General features: G+C 39.8%; 1 protein-coding gene across 2 annotated transcripts in view; it reads left to right on the top strand.

Moving 5' to 3' along the window:
- Positions 1–8,556, top strand: part of LOC138051462 (caspase-3-like) — a 37,664-nt gene extending 29,108 nt beyond the window's left edge. For both annotated transcript variants that reach the window (XM_068897656.1, XM_068897657.1), the window contains exons 4-5: positions 6,155–6,426; positions 7,287–8,556. In XM_068897656.1, the coding sequence (XP_068753757.1) occupies positions 6,155–6,426; positions 7,287–7,427 (413 nt within the window). In that variant the 3' untranslated portion in view covers positions 7,428–8,556. The remainder of the gene's footprint in view (positions 1–6,154; positions 6,427–7,286) is intronic.
- Positions 8,557–20,000: the final 11,444 nt, after the last annotated feature.

The raw sequence follows: 20,000 nt of genomic DNA, 5'->3' as shown, positions 1-20,000 counted from the left end.
AGTATAATTGAAATAATCATATTAGCACTCTGTCGATGTAGACCATTAAATTTGAATGCATCTAAGTTCGTCTCCGCCATGATTTATCAACCCACGTGGAAACGTAACATGAAATCCAGGCTAGCGATAAAATTCTCCTCACCCTATGAGTGGTGATCAAATGACCTGCCCCCGGGAAGACTAAGATGATCACATTCCCTCCCCACCAATTCTCCCCCCGGGCAGGAAAAGGAGTCAAATGCCTGGGATGTTGAAGCTTCAATTTGACTGGTACATTATCAATCTTGTCTATTTACCTTTGTTTTTTAAACGAAGCATTATATGTTCTCAAAATATTTGTTAGGAGATAGGTTAGGTTGTCCACGTTTTTAGTGTCATTATGAATAATAATGTATGGTCACTACCTTACCGTTTTTCCTGACCAATCGTTGTTACAAGTGTTCCGTACTCTTTCTAATGTTGTTTGTTAATTCTTGTAAAATTCTGTTTACACTTCAAATCAAAACTAACTACCTCAGACAAACATACAACAAATAACCTTTTTTAGTAACAAACCCAATTCTCACCCATGAACATTTTTCCTAGATTTACTCGTTGAAATATTGCATCACAACTGTCACCTTTCCAAATACACCTCTGCCCCACCAGCATATTAAAAGCACTGCACAAAGAATCTCCCCTCTCTGCTCCCTTTGCTTAAAAAAAAAACAAGTTAACAAAGAATAGCCTGCACTCTCTCTATCTCGTTACTTCTAGTACATAAAATAATGTCCGATAAGCGTAGGTCAAAATCCAACAGGTGTCAAGTCCACTCCAGCGTTCTAAGGTGATAAACTCTGGACACTGTACGTTGAAGGCAAAACCTCGCCGATGAAATGGTGTTTTAAGCATTAATCTTGTCCTAGCCGGTCCGGTCTGGTTGCAAAAAGAACAAAATGAGAGCTTTTCAAGCACAAACGTGAGGGTCAAGGCGAAAAGTCGATTTAAGGGTTCAAAAAATGCGCGTCAATAAGGTTTTCGTCGATTACCGAATGATTACCAGCCGCCCTTCGATCGCGACTCCGTACAGAAGGCAATTAAGTTACGTGGAATGCCTTGACAAATAACTCAGAAATGATGTACCACACAGACCTGAGAATTGAAGACGTGATTTATGAATTTCTTTCCTACAATATTCCAAGTTTTTGGCTTTTTTTCATGCAACGGCCTCGAGTTTATTTTTTGGTTGCCTAACGGTGAAAACGATTTATTGCTGTGGTTACGTGTAAATAAAGTACAATAATATACATGACAAAGACTTGCGAACCACCAAATTCACCTTCACAATAAATTAACCTAAAATATACTTCACGAAGAAACACTGGAATTGATTGAACACTGGTACCCCACGGTACATGTTCATTGCGGCTCTCGAAACGGTAGAAATTGACGTTTTGCTTTATAATCTCACTAGGGCGGTTTTCAATTGAGTGTCGAAAGAAATTAGCAAATTGCTTTGTTTTATGATTACTGCCTCCAGTGATTGGTTCAAAGTTCTCGCGCCACTTTTTCAACCAATCAGAAGTGAAACCAAAACCAATTGTGGCTCGCGCGAGCACATTTTCCCGCGCTTTGTGTCGGCTACGTGTAATTACCTCGATATTTGATTGGTTTACTGGATTGTCTCTGACCTCTTTGATTGGCCAAAGTAATTACTTTGGTTTTGGTTTTTACGACTCGATTGAAACTTTCTCTATTACAGTAATATCTCAAAATGGTTGTGACAATATTTTGTAACGAAATGCTTGAAACACGAGTGAGAGCTGTGCCCAAATCTAAGTTGAAATGTGTACAGAAGTATTGAAAACATACGAGTGACTCACCTTCAGAGTGCGTGAGAAAGGCTGACGGAAAGCATATGGTTTCCACCCGATGATTGCTCGAAAAGGTCCCAAACTTAACTTACTTTCTCGCCCAAATCTAAGTTCAAATGTGTACAGAAGTATTGAAAACATACGAGGGACAGAGTATGTGAGAATGGCCAATGGCAAGCACATGGTTTGGGCTTTGGCGATTTTACCCGATGATTGCTCGAAAATGTCCAGAACCTAACTTACTTTCTTACTTCCTTGCCAGAGGCTTCGACATTGTGTCACTGTTGCCATAGCAACAGTTGACATAAAAACTAGCTGACAATTTGCAGGCCCCAAGATAAGGGGGCTGTATATTACAGTAAGGACCTCCCATAATTTGTTAAGTTCAAAATTAGAGCATGATTGGCCAACTTCACGCCAAACAACAATTCTTTCAAATTCATTAATAATTTATACTTAAGGACGGTGCCTACTAATTAACAATATTTTTGCCCCGGTGTGTGATTATGCAGGAAATGTAGATCTTAACAAGTGTTATTGAAATCCAAAAAGAAAATTGGGGGTAACCACGCATTTTTCAAAGACTGTAATACATGAATAATATTTGTAAAAAGCTTAATAATACAAAGCAATGTATGGCGTTCTTTCTCAAATTGAAGCTTAATTATCTCTAAAAAATGCATGGTTACCCCCAATTTTCTTTTTGGATACCAAGAGTACTTACTAAAATCTACTTTCTCCGGATAGTTTTAAACCGCGCAAAAGTATCCCTGTATTAGTAAGCATCACCGATAGGAAATCCGGGTATCTCAAGATGCGGAGAACGTTGCGCAATAACAATAGTAGGCACCGTCCTTAATCCGTTGACTCCGAGGAGTAAAACTTAAGGTGGCCCAAACCAGTTTTCAAAGCTTTCAAGCAACGTTCTTATTAGAAGGTTATGCACTACAACGTTGTATCACGTATAAGCAATGTTATGGTACCATAAGAAACACCAATTATTGCTGACCAGATGCGGTCATCAGTGGGACGTAATAAGTTACCTTGCCAACGGGAAAGACCAGCAAAAATACCCTATATATTTGCCTTAGTTGCTCATATCTCAAAAACAAACTTGGTGACCCTATTTTTTTTATTGCTGGAAAGTGATCAGAGGGCCAAAATGAAACTTTCGGCAAAGTTTTAAAAAACTCTGTTCAGCGGATTCAGAGCCCTCTTAATTCTGCAGTACAGAATTTTTTAAAACTTTGCAGAAAGTTTCATTTTAGCCTTCTGATCACTTTCCAGCAATAAAAAATGGGGGTCACCCAGTTTGTTTTTGAGATATGAGCAACTAAAGCCAAAATATAGGTGTTTTTGCTGAACCTTCCGGTCGCCAAGGTAACTTATTACGTCACAATAATGACCGCATCTGGTTCACCAATTATCTGTTTCACTTAGTACCATAACATAGCTGTTATGTGATACAGTGCGTGGTGCCAATCTTTCTAGATCATAGCTTCACTTGATTTCATATCTGCAGTTCATATATGATCGATTTCGTATATCATTTCATGATTGTTTCTCTTTTACTGATGTATCCAGTATTTAACAAAATTGGCTTCAATCGAAACAGAGGTATTAAATATACATATTTTAAATTGAAATATTCGGTACGTGTTTCTCTAGAACATTGGTCTGGTGTAATACTTACATGCAGTTGATCCACATAGACATAACATTACTGTTATATTAGAGGTTTATTCATAATAATTCGACATCAAAATTTGTCGACTTTGTTGTAGGTTCTCTTTGGATTTTTATACCTTGTCACCTGTCTTCCTTATGCCTCGTGCCATGTAGGGCCCTGGTTCTCCTTGGTGTTGTCTATTAAACCATGTTTACATAGACAGCTTGAGAAGCATAATAGAAGCTACTGAAAAGTTAAAACAGCAATCTGGTGATTTTCCCGGGGGTGGGGGCATTTGATCACCTGAAATTGATCTATGATGAGGCATTTGAGCAGCTTTTTGGCCTGGGGAGGGAGGCATTTGAACAAAGATTTTCCAAAAATTCGAATGCCCGGGGGGAGGGGGGGGGGTGGATGTTGAAGCTTTAATTTGACTGGTACATAACACAATGTTATATGTTCTTGGAGTACACTGTGAAATAAACAGCAAAATGCGTCACGCGTGCTGTATATAAACATTAACAATAACAATGGATGAAAAATTGAAAAACATATTAGTTAAATGGAGAAAGAATATTACAACTATTTTATGATGTAGTTTTCAACAAACAGTCACTGAATGCAATTCAAACAACAATCAAATTCAAGATCATTATGAATGTAAAGACATGATGTAACTTTGATGAAAACATGACATAAACCGCAATCTGTCACGAACATTCGTTTCTTGCGCTGACATTGGCGCCACGCTCGAATAAGTAGGCAAGTTCGCACGGTTAAGTCTGAGAGAAAACTGAGAGAAATTCGTAGACAGAACTTTTGGGTGCCCTACAATCACTTCCCAGTGTGGCAAACTGTTTGAAGGGAGAAATGAGCGAAATAAAGTTGAAGATATGGCACGCGTGTTAGCTTTGTTGGTTGCAGCAACGTTTTAGAAAAATAATTAAGTGGTCGATAGACCACTGATGAAAAGTGATTGTCTAATGCACTTTACATGGAATAATCCGAGATTACTACTAGTTTAACAATGATGTCTAAGGACAAGGAACATGGGCTGATCACATAATGATACAAGCTGTGACAGACACAACGAATTTTAAAATTTACGTCAAAGAATCAAGTCAAGATTTTGTGGACATGACTGAGTCATTGATAATGAACCAGCAACTATGCCACAAATTTGCTAGACCTATTTACATAGAACGCAGGAGAGATGCATTATGTTTCAACATTCATAACCTACGGTGGCCCACAACTGTCTTATCAAAACCAAATGCTCACAGCAAATGACGAATCATTCACAACAAATTCAAATCACTCACAACAATATTACACATCATTCACAGCAAATTACAAATTATTAACATGCTAGGCGTCTTCAGTTACCTCCAGCCGGCAATGTAAGACGTCTAAGAACATTTGTCATACATGAAGCCGCTTCCTGCAACAATTCGTGACATTTAGTATCTTTCTTCGAGCTCAACGAACGAGAACGGAAAGGAAAGGAAAGGAACTTTATTTAAGTGTCTAGGGTACACTTTAAACTGAAATTAAAAAGTAATGCAAATTAAATCAAATGTTTGTTTTGGAGTAGAGGGGATACCGGAGTACCCGGAAAAAAACCTCCCAGGGCAGAGTTGAGAACCAAACTCAAACCAAACTCAACCCACACATGACGCTGAGTCTGGGAATCGAGCCCGAGCCACATTGGTGAGAGGTGATTGCTCTCACCACTGCACCATCCCTGCACCCCTGTTTTGTTTTCACTGCGGGTCAACCGTTGCTGAAGGCTCCAATTGCTGCTCCATCTGCGGACAAGGGAAGTTGTCCCTTGCCATTTTGATACCGAATTTCCTTTTAAAGTGCAATTCTAAATTGCAAAATGGCAAAGGGCAACTTACCTTGTCTACAGCTGGAGCAGTAATTGGGACCTTCAGCAACGGTATGCCAACAGTGAAAACAAAACATGGTTCTTGTTCGTTGAGCTCGAAAAAAAAAGGATACTAAATGTCGTTAATTTTCGCAGGTAGCGGCTTCATGTATGAGAAACATTCTTAGGCGTCTTGCACCGATGACTGAAGACGCCTAGCATGTAACTAATTTGTAATTTACTGTGAGTGATTTGTAATATTGTTGTGAGTGATTTGAATTTGCTGTGAATGATTTGTAATTTGCTGTGAGCATTTAGCTTTGATGTGACAGTTTCGGGCCACCGTACATAACTGATGGGAATTCAGTTTAAAAAGGTAGTGAAAAGTTTAATTATTCAATAGCTGAAAACAAACACTAAATAGATCTTGCACATGCTTCTAAACCACACTGCCCTTCCCTCAGAAAGTAAGCAATATTGTTTACAGATCCATTTTATAGTGATGATAAGTGATATTAAAAATTGTTAATCTGTGATTGTTTCAACACCATTGACGTTGTGAAAACAGTTGACATATGCAGTCTTTGACTGTCTATTTTTAAGAAATGGTGGGCTTTTAGTTATGATTTTCAGCTCCGAAATAGTGCACAGTTGTTGTTGATGCTACTGCTGTCAACTTTCATTCGTTGTTGCCGCTTGATTGCAACTTGGCTTTAATGGCTTACTGGTAGTCTTATCTTTTTTTCCTATGTTCATTGTCAGGTGTCGAGCAGTTAATGTCAGAATTCACACCAGGGCGGTGCCCATCCCTGACTGGTAAGCCAAAGGTGTTCATAATACAAGCGTGCAGAGGCCAAATGCAGGATCCGTTTTTTCAGCCCATTGAAGGACGTGCAGACAGTAGAAATTGTCATGCAGACTCTACCCTGCCACGTTCTATTACGCCCAAGGAAGTTGATTTTCTGTACGCATTTGCCACAGTACCTGGATATGTCGCTTTGAGAGGAGAAAATTACGGGTCATATTTTATTCAAGTGAGTTGTACTATTAGGCTCCCTCTGGTAAGCAGTTAACAGGGGTCAATCATTTCTTGAACTTGGTGGGACACCGGGTAAAGGTCTGTGTGGTCTCCTTTATGTCTTCTCTTATAGGTGGTTTTAACGTTACGTCATTGCCACCATGTTGGTGGACGAAAACAAAAGATCTCTCATTGACTCCTTTTGTTCGTCCACCAGCAATTGTACATTTCAGCATTGTGGGTTCTCTGAAACCCTGAAACACTTGAATAAGTGTGAATAAATGAACTTGAACTTAAGGGTGCCGATTTGGAAGATGAAGGGCAAGGACATGTGTTTGTAAGCTCCGTAGTGTGGGAGGCAAAAAAGGATAAACAAAGACGATAATATGCCAAAAGATGAGAAAGCTAGGGCTAGAAGAAAACCTGACCTGAGCAGCGCCGATTCCCAAACGTCGCCGGACCACAAGCGAGCCAACGTCTTTGAAAATTACGACGCCGCCATGATGGCGGACGGCTGTGGAAAGGAAACTACTCCTTCACCCGAAACCTTGGGTAGAGGGAAACAATCATGCGAATAGATGAAAACACCAAAAAGTTAGTAGATGACCTTATCATATGGCCCGTACGGCCCAGCGCGCGCTTTTATTGCAAAGCTATTGGAAAAATCCCTGTATCGCTGCGCTCGGTCCGTACGCCAAGACCTGTGTAACCCATTGACACCCCATACGCCCTAGGACGCCCCCGGTTGACGAGTAAAATCGTCTGGCGTCAGACAGAATAAAATCTATTTAGTCTCTTACAGGGGTCATTATGTTAAGAGGTTTGTTCGCTTTCCTTTATTTGTTGACTAGCCATTTGGTTTTTTTCTATTTTTAGACCCTTGTAGAGACCATAAAAGCTCAACATGCCGAGGAACATTTGCTGGAAATGCTGAAAGAGGTCACAAGGTGTGTGGCAGAGACCACAAATCAAGTACCCTCTACTTCGACCACATTAACACGCAAGCTCTATTTGTGAGGAAATGTGGTTAACTATAAAATGAGAAATCACTCTTGTCCCAAAGAGGATTCTACAGTTTTCGTTAATTTATTTGTGGTAATGTTTATTTTGTTAATATTTGAAATTAATGCGCATGTATTTTTTGTAATATTACAGTTAAATTTTTGGCAGCAATAGTGACAAGAAATAGTTGTCACCCGTACTTAACTTTAAAAAAAATTGTCGTTGTTGTAAGAAAGTAGTGTACTTTTACATGCAAAAGATTTCTTCGTGTTATTTTTAGATATTTTTTGATATGGAGCATTATGTTATTGTGGTGTAGAATATAGTTTTTCATGATCAAGCACATTGTTTTGGAAGTGGGTGTCTCACTTCTTTCAAGGATAATTCACCATTTTGTAGATTACATGTTTTGTCTAGGTCGACACCCAACATGTTGCGTAATGCAAACAGGATTTTCTCGATTTTAATTGCACCAGCCAAGGCCATTTCACAAGTAGGGAAAATGCAACCCATGAGGAAATTTACATTTCTGCAGCCCTTCTGTTATTCATAAAAGTAATGGTAATCACTGTAATCGTGTCATCATAAATTTAATGTAAATAAATGCACAATTATAATTTGTGCACTGTAATTGCACTTTACATCATGTTTGCCCAACTGCTGTTCCGTAAACATGTTGGACCAAATTGTTTTATGGTCCAGACTGGTCATAAGACATCTTTTTATGCTTGGTAGCTAAAAGGTACCACTTTAATGGCAAACTTCTTTTAAAACTTAAGGTATTTTCCAGCCATGTTCTTTCAAATACAAACAGACTTTTTTTTTTTAATACGAACCGTTTTACTTTTAGTCATGTATAGATTAATCAGAATTTTTAGTCTGAGAAAGATTTTCAGCTCTTGAATTTGTCATGAAGAGGAATTCTACATCTGTCTTTAAAATTTTGAAATTTTGTGACAGTTGTAAATCCTTCCTTTGTTAAAGCGTGTTTTCGTAATGGTAATAATATAATAGTAAGTCCTCAAGTGTAATTTCACTGTTTAAGAAACAGAAAGAATTATTACATGCCACTTATTGAGTAGAATAACGTTGGTTTAGTCATTTATACAAGTCAAATAAAACTTAAAACTTCTTATATTCTCCATAATGTCTCTTACGTTTATTGGTTATTACAATGTTTAATTCGAGCTGTCAATATTTAGTATTTACCACACAGGTAAATAGTTTTAGTGCTTTGAGGTTGGTTAACTTCGAGGCAAATAGGAAGCATTACATTTTACTTCCGGCCTATATGGCGGGAACAAATGGGACGCGGCAAGCCTTTGTTGGCGCGCTTTTCAAAAGATTAAATGAACTACGCCGAATAGGTGTACAAGTTTCCGCGGAATCAATAGAGGTTTTGCACGACAGACATGTTGCATGGCAGGAACAATGAAAATGTTTTGCATTAGAAAGAACATTTGTTCCCATAGGAAAAAGAATCTATTGTTCCTGCCGTGCAAAACCTCTATAGAAAACTTGAGCAACAGCAACGAGAACGTCATCGCAAAATATAAATTCAGTTCCTGACTATTTCAACCTTTTTAATAGTACAAGGGTGAATGACACTGGTCGGAACGGCGCTTATTTTAGGGGAGAAAATGAAAATTTATCCTGAAGTGCTGGCGTCCTTGATAAAACCTCAAATGTGGCTATTTCACGTCGTCGACGACTACATACAGCGCAACGAACGCAGCAGCACTTTCTTTACCAGCCAAACCGACCACACCCTTAAGCATCCATGTCTCGTGTTTCCCCTACACTTCTTTCGAGCTCTATCCGGCGCGCTTTACGGCGAGACTTCTTTATTTGTTAAACAAAAGGAGGCATGACAAGATGCATCGATTCTTCTTTGTAAGCTGGGTGGGAAGTCACGGCGGCTTGGCAGCTATCAACCGTGCCTTCCACCTCTACTACCCGGCTTCAACCCTCGGCCCCGAGTCGAGGTCGTATACATACATACATACATACATACGAATGATGGGGGTAGTTTCTAAAGAAACTGGTGCTGCGTCGGTGGAGAAGTAGTATACAAAAATTTGGTTTTATCAACGGAGTTGATAATGTAAATTGGCCACCGTACAGAGATTCTAAAAGCTGACGTTTCGAGCGTTAGCCCTTCGTCAGAGCGAATCGAAGAATTATGGGTTACGTGTAGTTTTTATAGGAGAGTAGGAGCTGCGCTATTGGTGGTAACATGGCAACGTGAAAAATAGGAATATATTAGTTAAATGAAAAGCGTTCGTTAATACCGTGAGGATTAAGGGTGCCGATTTGGAAGATGAATTTTTGTTCTAGATTCTTGCGGCTTTCCGTCGTACCTAGATGTAGGGAAAGGCCGCAGATAGCCATGTGTTTTTTGGAGTGGTTAGGGAGATTAAAATGACGAGCGACTGGCTTAGATGCATCTTTGTCATTCTCCTCAACATCGCGAAGGTGTTCGCGGAATCGGTCACCTAGTCGTCTACCTGTCTCGCCAATGTATAATTTATTGCATAACGTACAGGTTATGCAATAAATGACATTTGTGGAGGTACATGTGAAACGATCGGTGATCTTAACAGATCGCTTAGGTCCCGATATCTTGCTAGTGTTAACAATGAAAAGACAAGTTTTGCATCGTGAGCGCGCGCATTTGAAAGTGCCGGGTTGCTCGTTAGTTTTGAGCGCGCTGCTAACTAAAAAGTTGCCTACGTTTTTGTCGCGTTTGAATGAAATGAGTGGAGGTTGCGAAAAGTTTCTACCAGTCTCGGGATCATTTTGGAATAATTTAAAATTATTAAGAATGATACTTTTGCCTGCGTGATTATGAGGATGGAAAGTGAGGGTGAATGGAATTCTGTCATTCTTATCTTTTTGTGACGTTTGTAGTGATGACTGTCGATCAAATTGTTGGGCGCGATGATGGCCTGCTTTGACCACAGAGACAGGATAGCCACGTTTTTCGAAGAACTGGCACATCTCCTCTGATTTGCTAGAAAAATCGGAGTCATCACTACATAGACGTCGAGGTCTAAGAAATTGAGAATAAGGAATGGAGTTCTTGACATGTGATGGATGTGATGATGAATACAACAAATAACTGTGAGAATCTGTAGGTTTGTAGTGCACACTGGTACATAGCACATTGCCACTAATAGAAACTTTGACATCTAGGAAAGCCAATGAAGTTTCCGAAATTTCCCAGGTATATTTAAGAGCCGGATGAAAAGAATTGACGGAGGTTATAAAATGATCGAGTTCTTCTCTGCTGGATGAAATAGCGCCGATACAATTGTCGATGTAGCGGCCGTAGAGTTCAGATTTGGGGCAGTTGTACTGATTAAAAAATTGGTGTTCAACATATCCTACAAAAAGATTGGCATAGCTAGGTCCCATTCTTGTGCCCATCGCTACACCATTAATTTGCTTGTAATAGTTGCCGGCGAATGAAAAACAATTAAGCGTTAAAACTAGTTCCGCAAGGCGGAGGAGCGTTTCCGAGCTTGGTTCTTTGACCGTGCGTTGATCGAAAAAGTGTTTAAGTGCTTGAAGACCTTCGCTGTTGGGAATGACTGTGTACAGAGATGTAATGTTCATGGTGAAAATAAGTTTGTCTTGGCCGGAGAATTGAAATCGCGGAAAATTTTTAGTGCGTGTGTACTGTCTTTAATGTACCATGGCAAAGATTTGACGATAGGCGTCATAATCCTTTCTAAGTAGCGAGAGATGAGTTCGGTGGGGCAACTACAGGCAGAAACGATAGGGCGACCTGGGTTGTTAGGTTTGTGAGTTTAGTGGCAGTGTCCGGTAATTCTTGATTAACTATGAGATTCTGAATGGTGTCTTTGACAAGTTTTTGATTTTTGGAAGTGAGATCTTTCTGGATTTTGGCATAAAACGAGGTATCCGAAAGTTGCCGCAAAGCTTCTTTTTGGGAAAGGTCGGACCGCTAAACAACTACCGCGCCGCCTTTGTCGGCCGATTTGACAACTATGTCATTGCGTTTACTAAGATTTTTAAGCGCCGCCCAGTCTTCCGAGGAAAGGTTGGAAAATTTAGTGTTACGATTGAATTTAAGTTTGTGAATGTCGTGACGGCATTTTTTGGTGAAAAAATCTAAAGAGGCAAATTGTCCCTCTGGGGGAGTCCATTTAGATTTGCGAACTTGAAATGTTTCAAAAATATCGTTGTTAGGAGTGTCCGAATCGTCCTCTTTGTCATGAAAAAAGGCTTTTAACTGAACGCGGCGAAGGAATTTTTCAACATCTTGCTTAATAGAAAATTCGTTGGTGCGTTTGGTAATAGGGACAAAATTTAGGTCCTTACTGAGAACAGATTTTTCTGAGTCAGTAAGCGGAAGATTTTCTGGAATTGTAACTACGGTACTATGGCTATGCAAATCCCATAATGTAGTGTCGTCGGTATTTTGCGGACCTATTAATATTGTTGAAGTTTTAGAGTCTTGGTTTGGTGTAAATGGTCAAACAGTCCAGAATTAAGTTCTTGGATTTTAGCGCGAATCGATTGTAATAAAACTGCTGGACAGATTTTGGAAAATTCGGAGCGGCACTGAAGAATTTGTTTGTCAAGTACGTTTCGTTTTTGGTACATGGCTCTAATTGTGATCCTCATAATATTACGTGAAAAAGAATTTTGCGCGCATCGAATTTGGTGAAGTTATTGATTCGAGTGAGAGAATGTAGACGCATGAAAGTTTGAGCGAAAACCTTTAGGAATGACTTTAGAATTGAGGCAACGGCCGATGAAATTGATGTGACTACAAAACCTAGTTTTGGCGAAAATGAGAGTAGCTAAACGGAAAGCTAAGTTTCTGCTAAGTGTGGGAAAAGGAAAAAGATAACTTACGATTTCCTGGCGTAGCTCCTTGGTGAGTTTCTTCAAGCTTGACATAGTCGTCTTGAGCACAAGAGCACTAGAGCACAAGGTTAGTGGTCGCAGCAGTTGAACAACAAATGAATGAGGGGGTAGTTTCTAAAGAAACTGTGGTGCTGCGTCGGTGGAGAAGTAGTATACAAAAATTTGGTTTTATCAACGGAGTTGATAATGTAAATTGGCCACCGTACAGAGATTCTAAAAGCTGACGTTTCGAGCGTTAGCCCTTCGTCAGAGCGAATCGAGGAATTATGGGTTACGTGTAGTTTTTATAGTAGAGTAGGAGCTACGCTATTGGTGGTAACATGGCAACGTGAAAAATAGGAATATATTAGTTAAATGAAAAGCGTTCGTTAATACCGTGAGGATTAAGGGTGCCGATTTGAAAGATGAATTTTTGTTCTAGATTCTTGCAGCTTTCCGTCGTACCTAGATGTAGGGAAAGGCCGCAGATAGCCTTGTGTTTTTTGGAGTGGTTAGGGAGATTAAAATGACGAGCGACTAGCTTAGATGCATCTTTGTTAAGATCACCGATCATTTCACATGTACCTCCGCAAATGTCATTTATTGCATAACCTGTACGTTACGCAAAAAATTATACATTGGCGAGACAGGTAGACGACTAGGTTACCGATTCCGCGAACACCTTCGCGATGTTGAGAAGAATGACAAGGATGCATCTAAGCCAGTCGCTCGTCATTTTAATCTCCTTAACCACTCCAAAAAACACATGGCTATCTGCGGCCTTTCCCTACATCTAGGTACGACGGAAAGCCGCAAGAATCTAGAACAAGAATTCATCTTTCAAATCGGCATCCTTAATCCTCACGGTGTTAACGAACGCTTTTCTTTTAACTATTATATTCCTATTTTTCACGTTGCCATGTTACCACCAATAGCGTAAACGAAACGTCAGCTTTTAGAATCTCTGTACGGTGACCAATTTACATTATCAACTCCGTTGATAAAACCAAATTTTTGTACATACATACATACATACATACATACATACATACATACATACATACATACATTATTTGATAAGTAGGTTAAAAATAAGGCAGCCATGGGCTGAGGTGGACCTACTATATACAAATAACTACAAAATACAGACACCTATAGTAAAAAAATGCAAATATGATATTAAATTAGAATATGATTTGTTAAGTAAAATTATAGTACAGGCTCTCTACATCAGTCAAAAGTAAATAAAGTTTTGATTTCTTAGTAGGCTGAGTTTCAGTTGATCTCAATCTACATCTGAGGATTTTTCTCCGGGTACTCCGGTTTTCGTCTCTCATAATATCGACTCTCAGTCAATTACATCCAGCTGCGGGCGAATATCCTTGAAAGGGATAACCTATGGTATCCTTCCCTTTCGTTGAAGTGAATAAATAAAGTTGGTTGGTATAAATTGGTTCGAAAAGACAACTGGTACGAACATACCCTGGAGAGGGACTGTCGTGGCCGTCTCCTCTCCCCACAACGTCTCTAAGGACATGCAATTAATTCCTATCGAAAAAATCCTTTCTAACAGAAACTCGATCCGTTAGGCCAGGGAAGCTTTTTTAATTTCAAAAGGCAGGACAATTGATCCCAACGGTCTTAATATCCGCGAAAAAACGTATTAGATTTCAGTTTATTATTTAGAGTGATTTCCGTTATTTTTCCGTTACTCTTAGAATTTGAATTCAAATTCGTTGTAACTGCCATGTTTTATCGCATTTTTTTCAGAATTACGTCATCATCCATTTACTATATATATATGCTTCAGGTACAATGAGAGTTTACATTGAATTGCTTCTATCTATGTATATATATATATATATATATATATATACATAGATAGAAGCAATTCAATGTAAACTCTCATTGTACCTGAAGAAGGCTGGTTTGGCCAGCCGAAATATAGTACACCACTAAAATCAAACCTACGTTGCATCGGCTCTTGCGGAAAAAGTGCATGTGACGCCGAGTTCAAAATTTCGGCCCTTAATTGCGTACGATCGCGGTTTTAACTGGCGTACGGCCTGGATGGTGAGCTGGAGGAGTTGGTGTAAATTGGAACGGATATCATCTTGAACAACTTCTGTCAAATTTCATTAATCTCGTTCCCAGGGTCTCTCATCTTCCAGTCCCCTGAAAGCTCCAGGGAACGGGAGCATGAGAGACGCTGCGAACGAGATCACTCTTCCAGTTCGAGTTGCTTGGCGTCCCTCTACGCGAGCTGTTTTGCAAAGAAACATTAGGGACCTTTAGATCGCAGGACGAAAATGACTACGAGTACGAGTTTTCCGTACCGAGCGTGTGCATAAGGTTTGGAGGCCGACATTTTTCGAAGTGCGCGTTCTCGGAACGGAAAATTCGTACTCGTGGTCGTCCTCGTCTTCCGATCTAAAGGTCCCGAGTAATGGCGTATTGCGACTTGGAAGCTTTTAGATTTAGTTTCACTGTTGCTCAGATACCGGCGCCGTTCTTTCCAGGGAGGATGGTGCGCTCTAAGCGCGCTGTTGTCAGAAAATCACAATTAACAACGTCTGTATTTATTAGGTATTTTCCTTAAAGTAATAAAGAAGACAGAACGGTCAGTAACTGTACCATTTATTTTTTGATAGAAAGACTGGATTTAGGAGTTAAAAGTGACACAGGAAGGTTTACTGAAAAGATATTTTTTCTGACGGTAGGTTGTGTAGGTTGTAAAATACACAACAAGATTGCACTTATCTTTTTGTTAGTGAATGATTAAACCACTCCTCCATTTGTTCAGCCCGGCGACAGACGTGCGTCTGATCGCCTCTTGGGATGTCTAGATTGGATGTTGACGGAGTGGATGCAGATTTAGATCGTTGTCCATTTCTGGCTGAACAGGAAGATTAGACCATGCTTTGTATTTTAATATGTTCAACGCTATATTTTTAGAACAATTCTATTGACACTGAATGTGCCATGATAATGACATGGAAAACAGTGAATAAAGAACAAAAAGTATCGTGAAAAGAATTTGATCTAATTCAATTTCATGAAAGCTGATAGAGCGGTTTTCAATTGAGTGTCGAAAGTAATTAGTGAATTACTTCGGTTTATGATTACTTCACTCAGTGATTGGTTCAAAATTCTCGCGCCATTTTTTCAACCAATCAGAAATGAAACCAAAACCAATCGTGGCTCACGCGTGCACATTTTCCCGCGCTTTTTGTCGGCTACGTGTCGAGTTTTGATTGGTTTACTCGATTGTCTCCGTCCTTTTTGATTGGCCAAAGTAATTACTTTGGTTTTGGTTTTACGACACTCGATTGAAATTCGCTCTATCTTTGTCATTTCACTCATTTCTTGAAGATTTTGTTAATAAAACGGAAGTTGATCGTGGAACTCTGGAATAAAGATTGAAAAAAGTGTTTTACCAGTTTGCTACCCACTTTCTGTCGTCTCTCATTCCGCTATGGCTGAAAAAAAAGAGAGAGCCTGGGAAGAGAAAAATCCTGCGTGGTTATCAGCGGCTTGAGTGATCTTAGCGTAAAATTTGAGAGCCCTTCGAGCATCTTCGGCGGGAAACGTGCACGGATTTCCCACTGGTATAGACGTTGGAACAGTATTCCTGCAAAGGTAACCTTGCTGGGATCATGAGGAAATTGCTTGACACTTAAACGATGAAGAGAACTCCTTTGGGACCTGGCTGTTAGGTATAGCCCTCTATCATCGGATTACAATACGGCAGTATCATCAACTTGTGTCGGACCAAGGATGGTGAAGATTACAATGATAATGATGTCGAAGACAATAGTATTTTACAGCGCTTATCCATAGCTTGTTCCCAGGCGTCTCGCTGTTGGTCTTTTCTCCCATCAGGCTTTGCGTCCCGAGTTTCCCGCTGTTTTTCAAACGTCAACGGCATGGCTTCTGAATCGGCTTCGATTTTAAGAACGTCATTCTAATTACTCTAATACAATCGAAGCATCGTCTTGCATCGACAGTCCTCTTTGAATCGTGATAGCCATAGCGAGAGCTGGTTTCAAAGGCCGGACTAGTCTCATTGATTGCTTAAACTACACCGACAATGGCTTCATAGGTGACCCAGTTCATCTTCGTGACTGCAAAGGACTCTACCTAGAGCAAAACAGCGCCCTTCGCTTGGAGGGCACCAGAAATGGATCCGTCTTAAAGTATTTAAATCAGGAAGCAAGTTTTTGTATCACTGAAGGAAAAACCAATGAGGTATTATTATTAATCAACGTTCGAATATGCAAGCTTGTGGAATGGAGCCCGAAACCCGAAGAGGTCTATTTTTTAATATCACTACTCAATTTTTGCTTAGTTTTTAAAGGCGAAAGTAATAGGACTCCGACTTGAGGTGGTCTAAGAGCTCGTGGTCTTTCTATTTTGCGATTTACGATATAGTAGGTGCGTCAGGGTTTAGTGATTCTTTGTCGCGGAATGTTCAGGAAACCCGTGCGTTCCTAGGATTTGCTAGGTTTAGGTGGTTTCAAGTTTGAGGAGGAATTGAAGCTCTCACTGACTATAAGTCCTTGAGTGATTTGTCCTTCTTCCTGTTGGTGACAATAGGAGCAATAGGAAAGATACGCGCAAGTTTTGGGACGTTAGATATTAAAGACCAATTTTTCATAAGGATATCTTCGAGTTTATTAGGTACAGCTGGCTTAAAGGTGGTAGCAAACGGTAGAATGTTTTTGGATGTCTTTATTTTGTTTTTCAAGTCCTCATTTCGAAATGAGAAAACTACCTCTGCCAGTGTTTTTTCAACTAGCTCGCGTAGTTAGCTTCGTTCGAGTAGGTAAAGGTTAAGTCTCTGTAACGAGCCTGAAGGCCCATTAAGGCCGGCGCTTATCTCCGGTTTCCGTAGCATGAAGCGACTAGGAGTATTTATGCTCCCCCCTGGATGGGATGCTAGTCCATCACAGGGTTACCCCCAGCATTACGCCGGTACCCATTTATACACCTGGGTGGAGAGAAGCACCATGAGAGTAAAGTGTCTTGCCCAAGAACACAACACAATGTACCCGGCCAGGCCCCGAACCCGGACAACTCGATCCGGAGTCGAGCACACTAACCATGAGGCCACCGCGCCTCCCACGTTCGAGTAGACGGAATTGAAAATCCCGTTTGTATGACTAGAATTTTTCTTCAATCGAGTTCGTTGGCAAAAGGCGTAATGACTCTCTTTTGATGAAACCCTACTTTAATAACGCTGAGAGGGTGGCATGAAGAGAAGTGCGTGTATTGGAACGTTTTTGTGGCTTTAAAATAAGTTTGGGCATCAAATGTTTTGTTTAAGGCGAAGCGATAATAATAATAATAATAATAATAATAATAATAATAATAATAATAATAATAATTATTGGCTCACACCAGGAGCTCATTTAGAGGAGCCTCTATCTCCCATACTTGACCTCTGAGTCAACCCTTTCCGGAGTAGATTTATTTATAGAACACCTCCCTTGCGAGATTCAGCACGCTCACTGTTGTAAAAGCCAATCAAAACAGAGCTATCTCAGCGTCAAGGGAATTATGATACTTTTCGCGGGAAAACCTGTTCCTAAAAATAAATTTACTCGCGAAAGGGTTGACTCAAGGAATTAGTGGAGATAGAGGATCCTCTTGATGAGCTCCTGCTCACACTTATAATTATTACAAGAAAAATTTTATATACATTTAAAAATTTACAATAGGATAACAAGGAATAGTAATTAATTATTTGGAGCCTAGGGCTAAAGGAACCGTGATGTTTTCGAGTGAGCCCTAATATTCCGTTAAGTTCATTTTAATAAAAAAAAGAGAGACAAGGGGAGAAGAACTATAGCGTAATTGAGTTAGTTAATAATAAAATTCCTATTCAGGTTACTTTCAAGTATTGTGCTGACGGCAAATAGCGTTTGATTTCTTTGGAACAGGAAAATGTATTAAGGTCTTTCACGTGATGAGGATATCGCGCCTGAAATCTATTGTCTGAAACGAGAACATTTGTTTGCCCATGTTGGTTAGAGGAGGCGGCTTGCAGAGATTTTGCTTAGATTAATATCTTGTATAGTATGTATGCGGGCTACTGGCATATTGAAAAACACGTTTGGCAGAACCCTTTATGCCACAAATGGGCAAACTTTAGAGTGTGGAAACGGTAAACATTATTTACTGTTAGAATGTCTTGAAGATTTAGGTAAGAGAGAGCGTTTTCTGTGAAGGATCCAGATGTAATGGCAAAAAACATTAATCGTAGGACTGTATTTTCCCGGTTTGGTTTGCAATTTTTTTAGGTGCGTTTTATAAGCGGCACTGCCCCAAGCTATTACAGCATATGATAAATGTGGATATACAAAGCTAAAATAGATTTGTTTGAGTTGATAAATAGAAAAGTAACGCCTTAATTTTGACAAGCCGGCTAACAAAATCTGTTCCTTACTTGGGGTTCGCATTTTTAAGCATAAAAATAGAATTTTCTTCAATCTTTCTGCGTTTACTATTTTACTAAACCACATGTCTTCTCAGGGAGCATTTACCAAAGATATCTACCATGGCACTATATGAGTTAAGATACCAAAACAATATCGTGTACTATTAGAGCTACATATTACGCAAAGACAACTTGGATCTCCTGAAAAACAAAACGCAGATCATTTGACAAACACGTATTTCGTCAATTTTTCCCCCAAATATCCCGTATCCCTGTAACTTTTTACCTAAATATTTTGTATCCCGATAAAGGACTGTGCAATAATTATCTGGAGGGGGGTTCTAAGATTAATAGGGGGACCTGAACTTAAACCAAAGCGCAGGGTAGGGAGTGTAAGATGTAATTTCTTAAACATTTGTAGGGGGGGGGGGGGTTAGAAGTTAAACCGAGAGGTCTGATCTCAATCCATGGACTCAAGATAAGCCAAATATCTCTGGGTTGTATTCCCAGTCAACGGGACTTCTTCCCAGCGATTGGAAGATTACACAAGCCCTTCGCTTTCTATGTTCGAATGCTGTTTTCTTTCGATGTTCGGATTTCTTCCTGTTTTCCTTTTTTTTTTCTTTCTTGAAACTGATGACGTTGACTTAGATCCAATACTGTAGGTAGCATAAAACTTGTCCATTGCTTTATCTAAATTCTCTAACAAATCACCAATATTTTTCTGATGTTGAAAGACTGACTAACAAGCAACTTCGGCTCTATCTAAGGCAAGAAGGTCTAATGGTATCTGGAAACAAGGCACAATTAGTTGAGCGAATACTTAAGCATGCAGGTGGTTCTGTAGCAAGAACATTTGATGAAGACATCGAAGATGATGATGAAAACATGCCCTCCAGTTCTCATGATGATACCTCAAGTGATTCTGAGGAGGAGTCAACCGAATATGAAGGTGGTTCATCAGGCGACGATTATGTGGAGCGCAGCTTCCAAGTTTTATTTATTGATGATGCAGACATACCAGAAGTAGTGTAAAGGTAAAGAGGGATGTAGGGAGGATCGGAGGTTGGGGAGGGGGGGTTGAAAGTAATCTCCCCTCTAGATGGGGGTGGACAAGAAGTTATTTAACTTTAATTCAGGGGGGTGCAACTTCATTTTAAGGCCTTCTTTGCCAATTTTAGAACACCCCCTCCAGATAATTATTGCACAGTCCCTAACCCCTAATAGCGCTTCGTTGTTTGCATTTGCAAATTTAGTAGCATTAATACATG

This window comes from Montipora capricornis, chromosome 6 (genome assembly GCF_036669925.1).
Source record: "Montipora capricornis isolate CH-2021 chromosome 6, ASM3666992v2, whole genome shotgun sequence".
Lineage (NCBI taxonomy): Eukaryota > Metazoa > Cnidaria > Anthozoa > Scleractinia > Acroporidae > Montipora > Montipora capricornis.
This window is presented reverse-complemented; position numbering and strand designations above follow the sequence as displayed.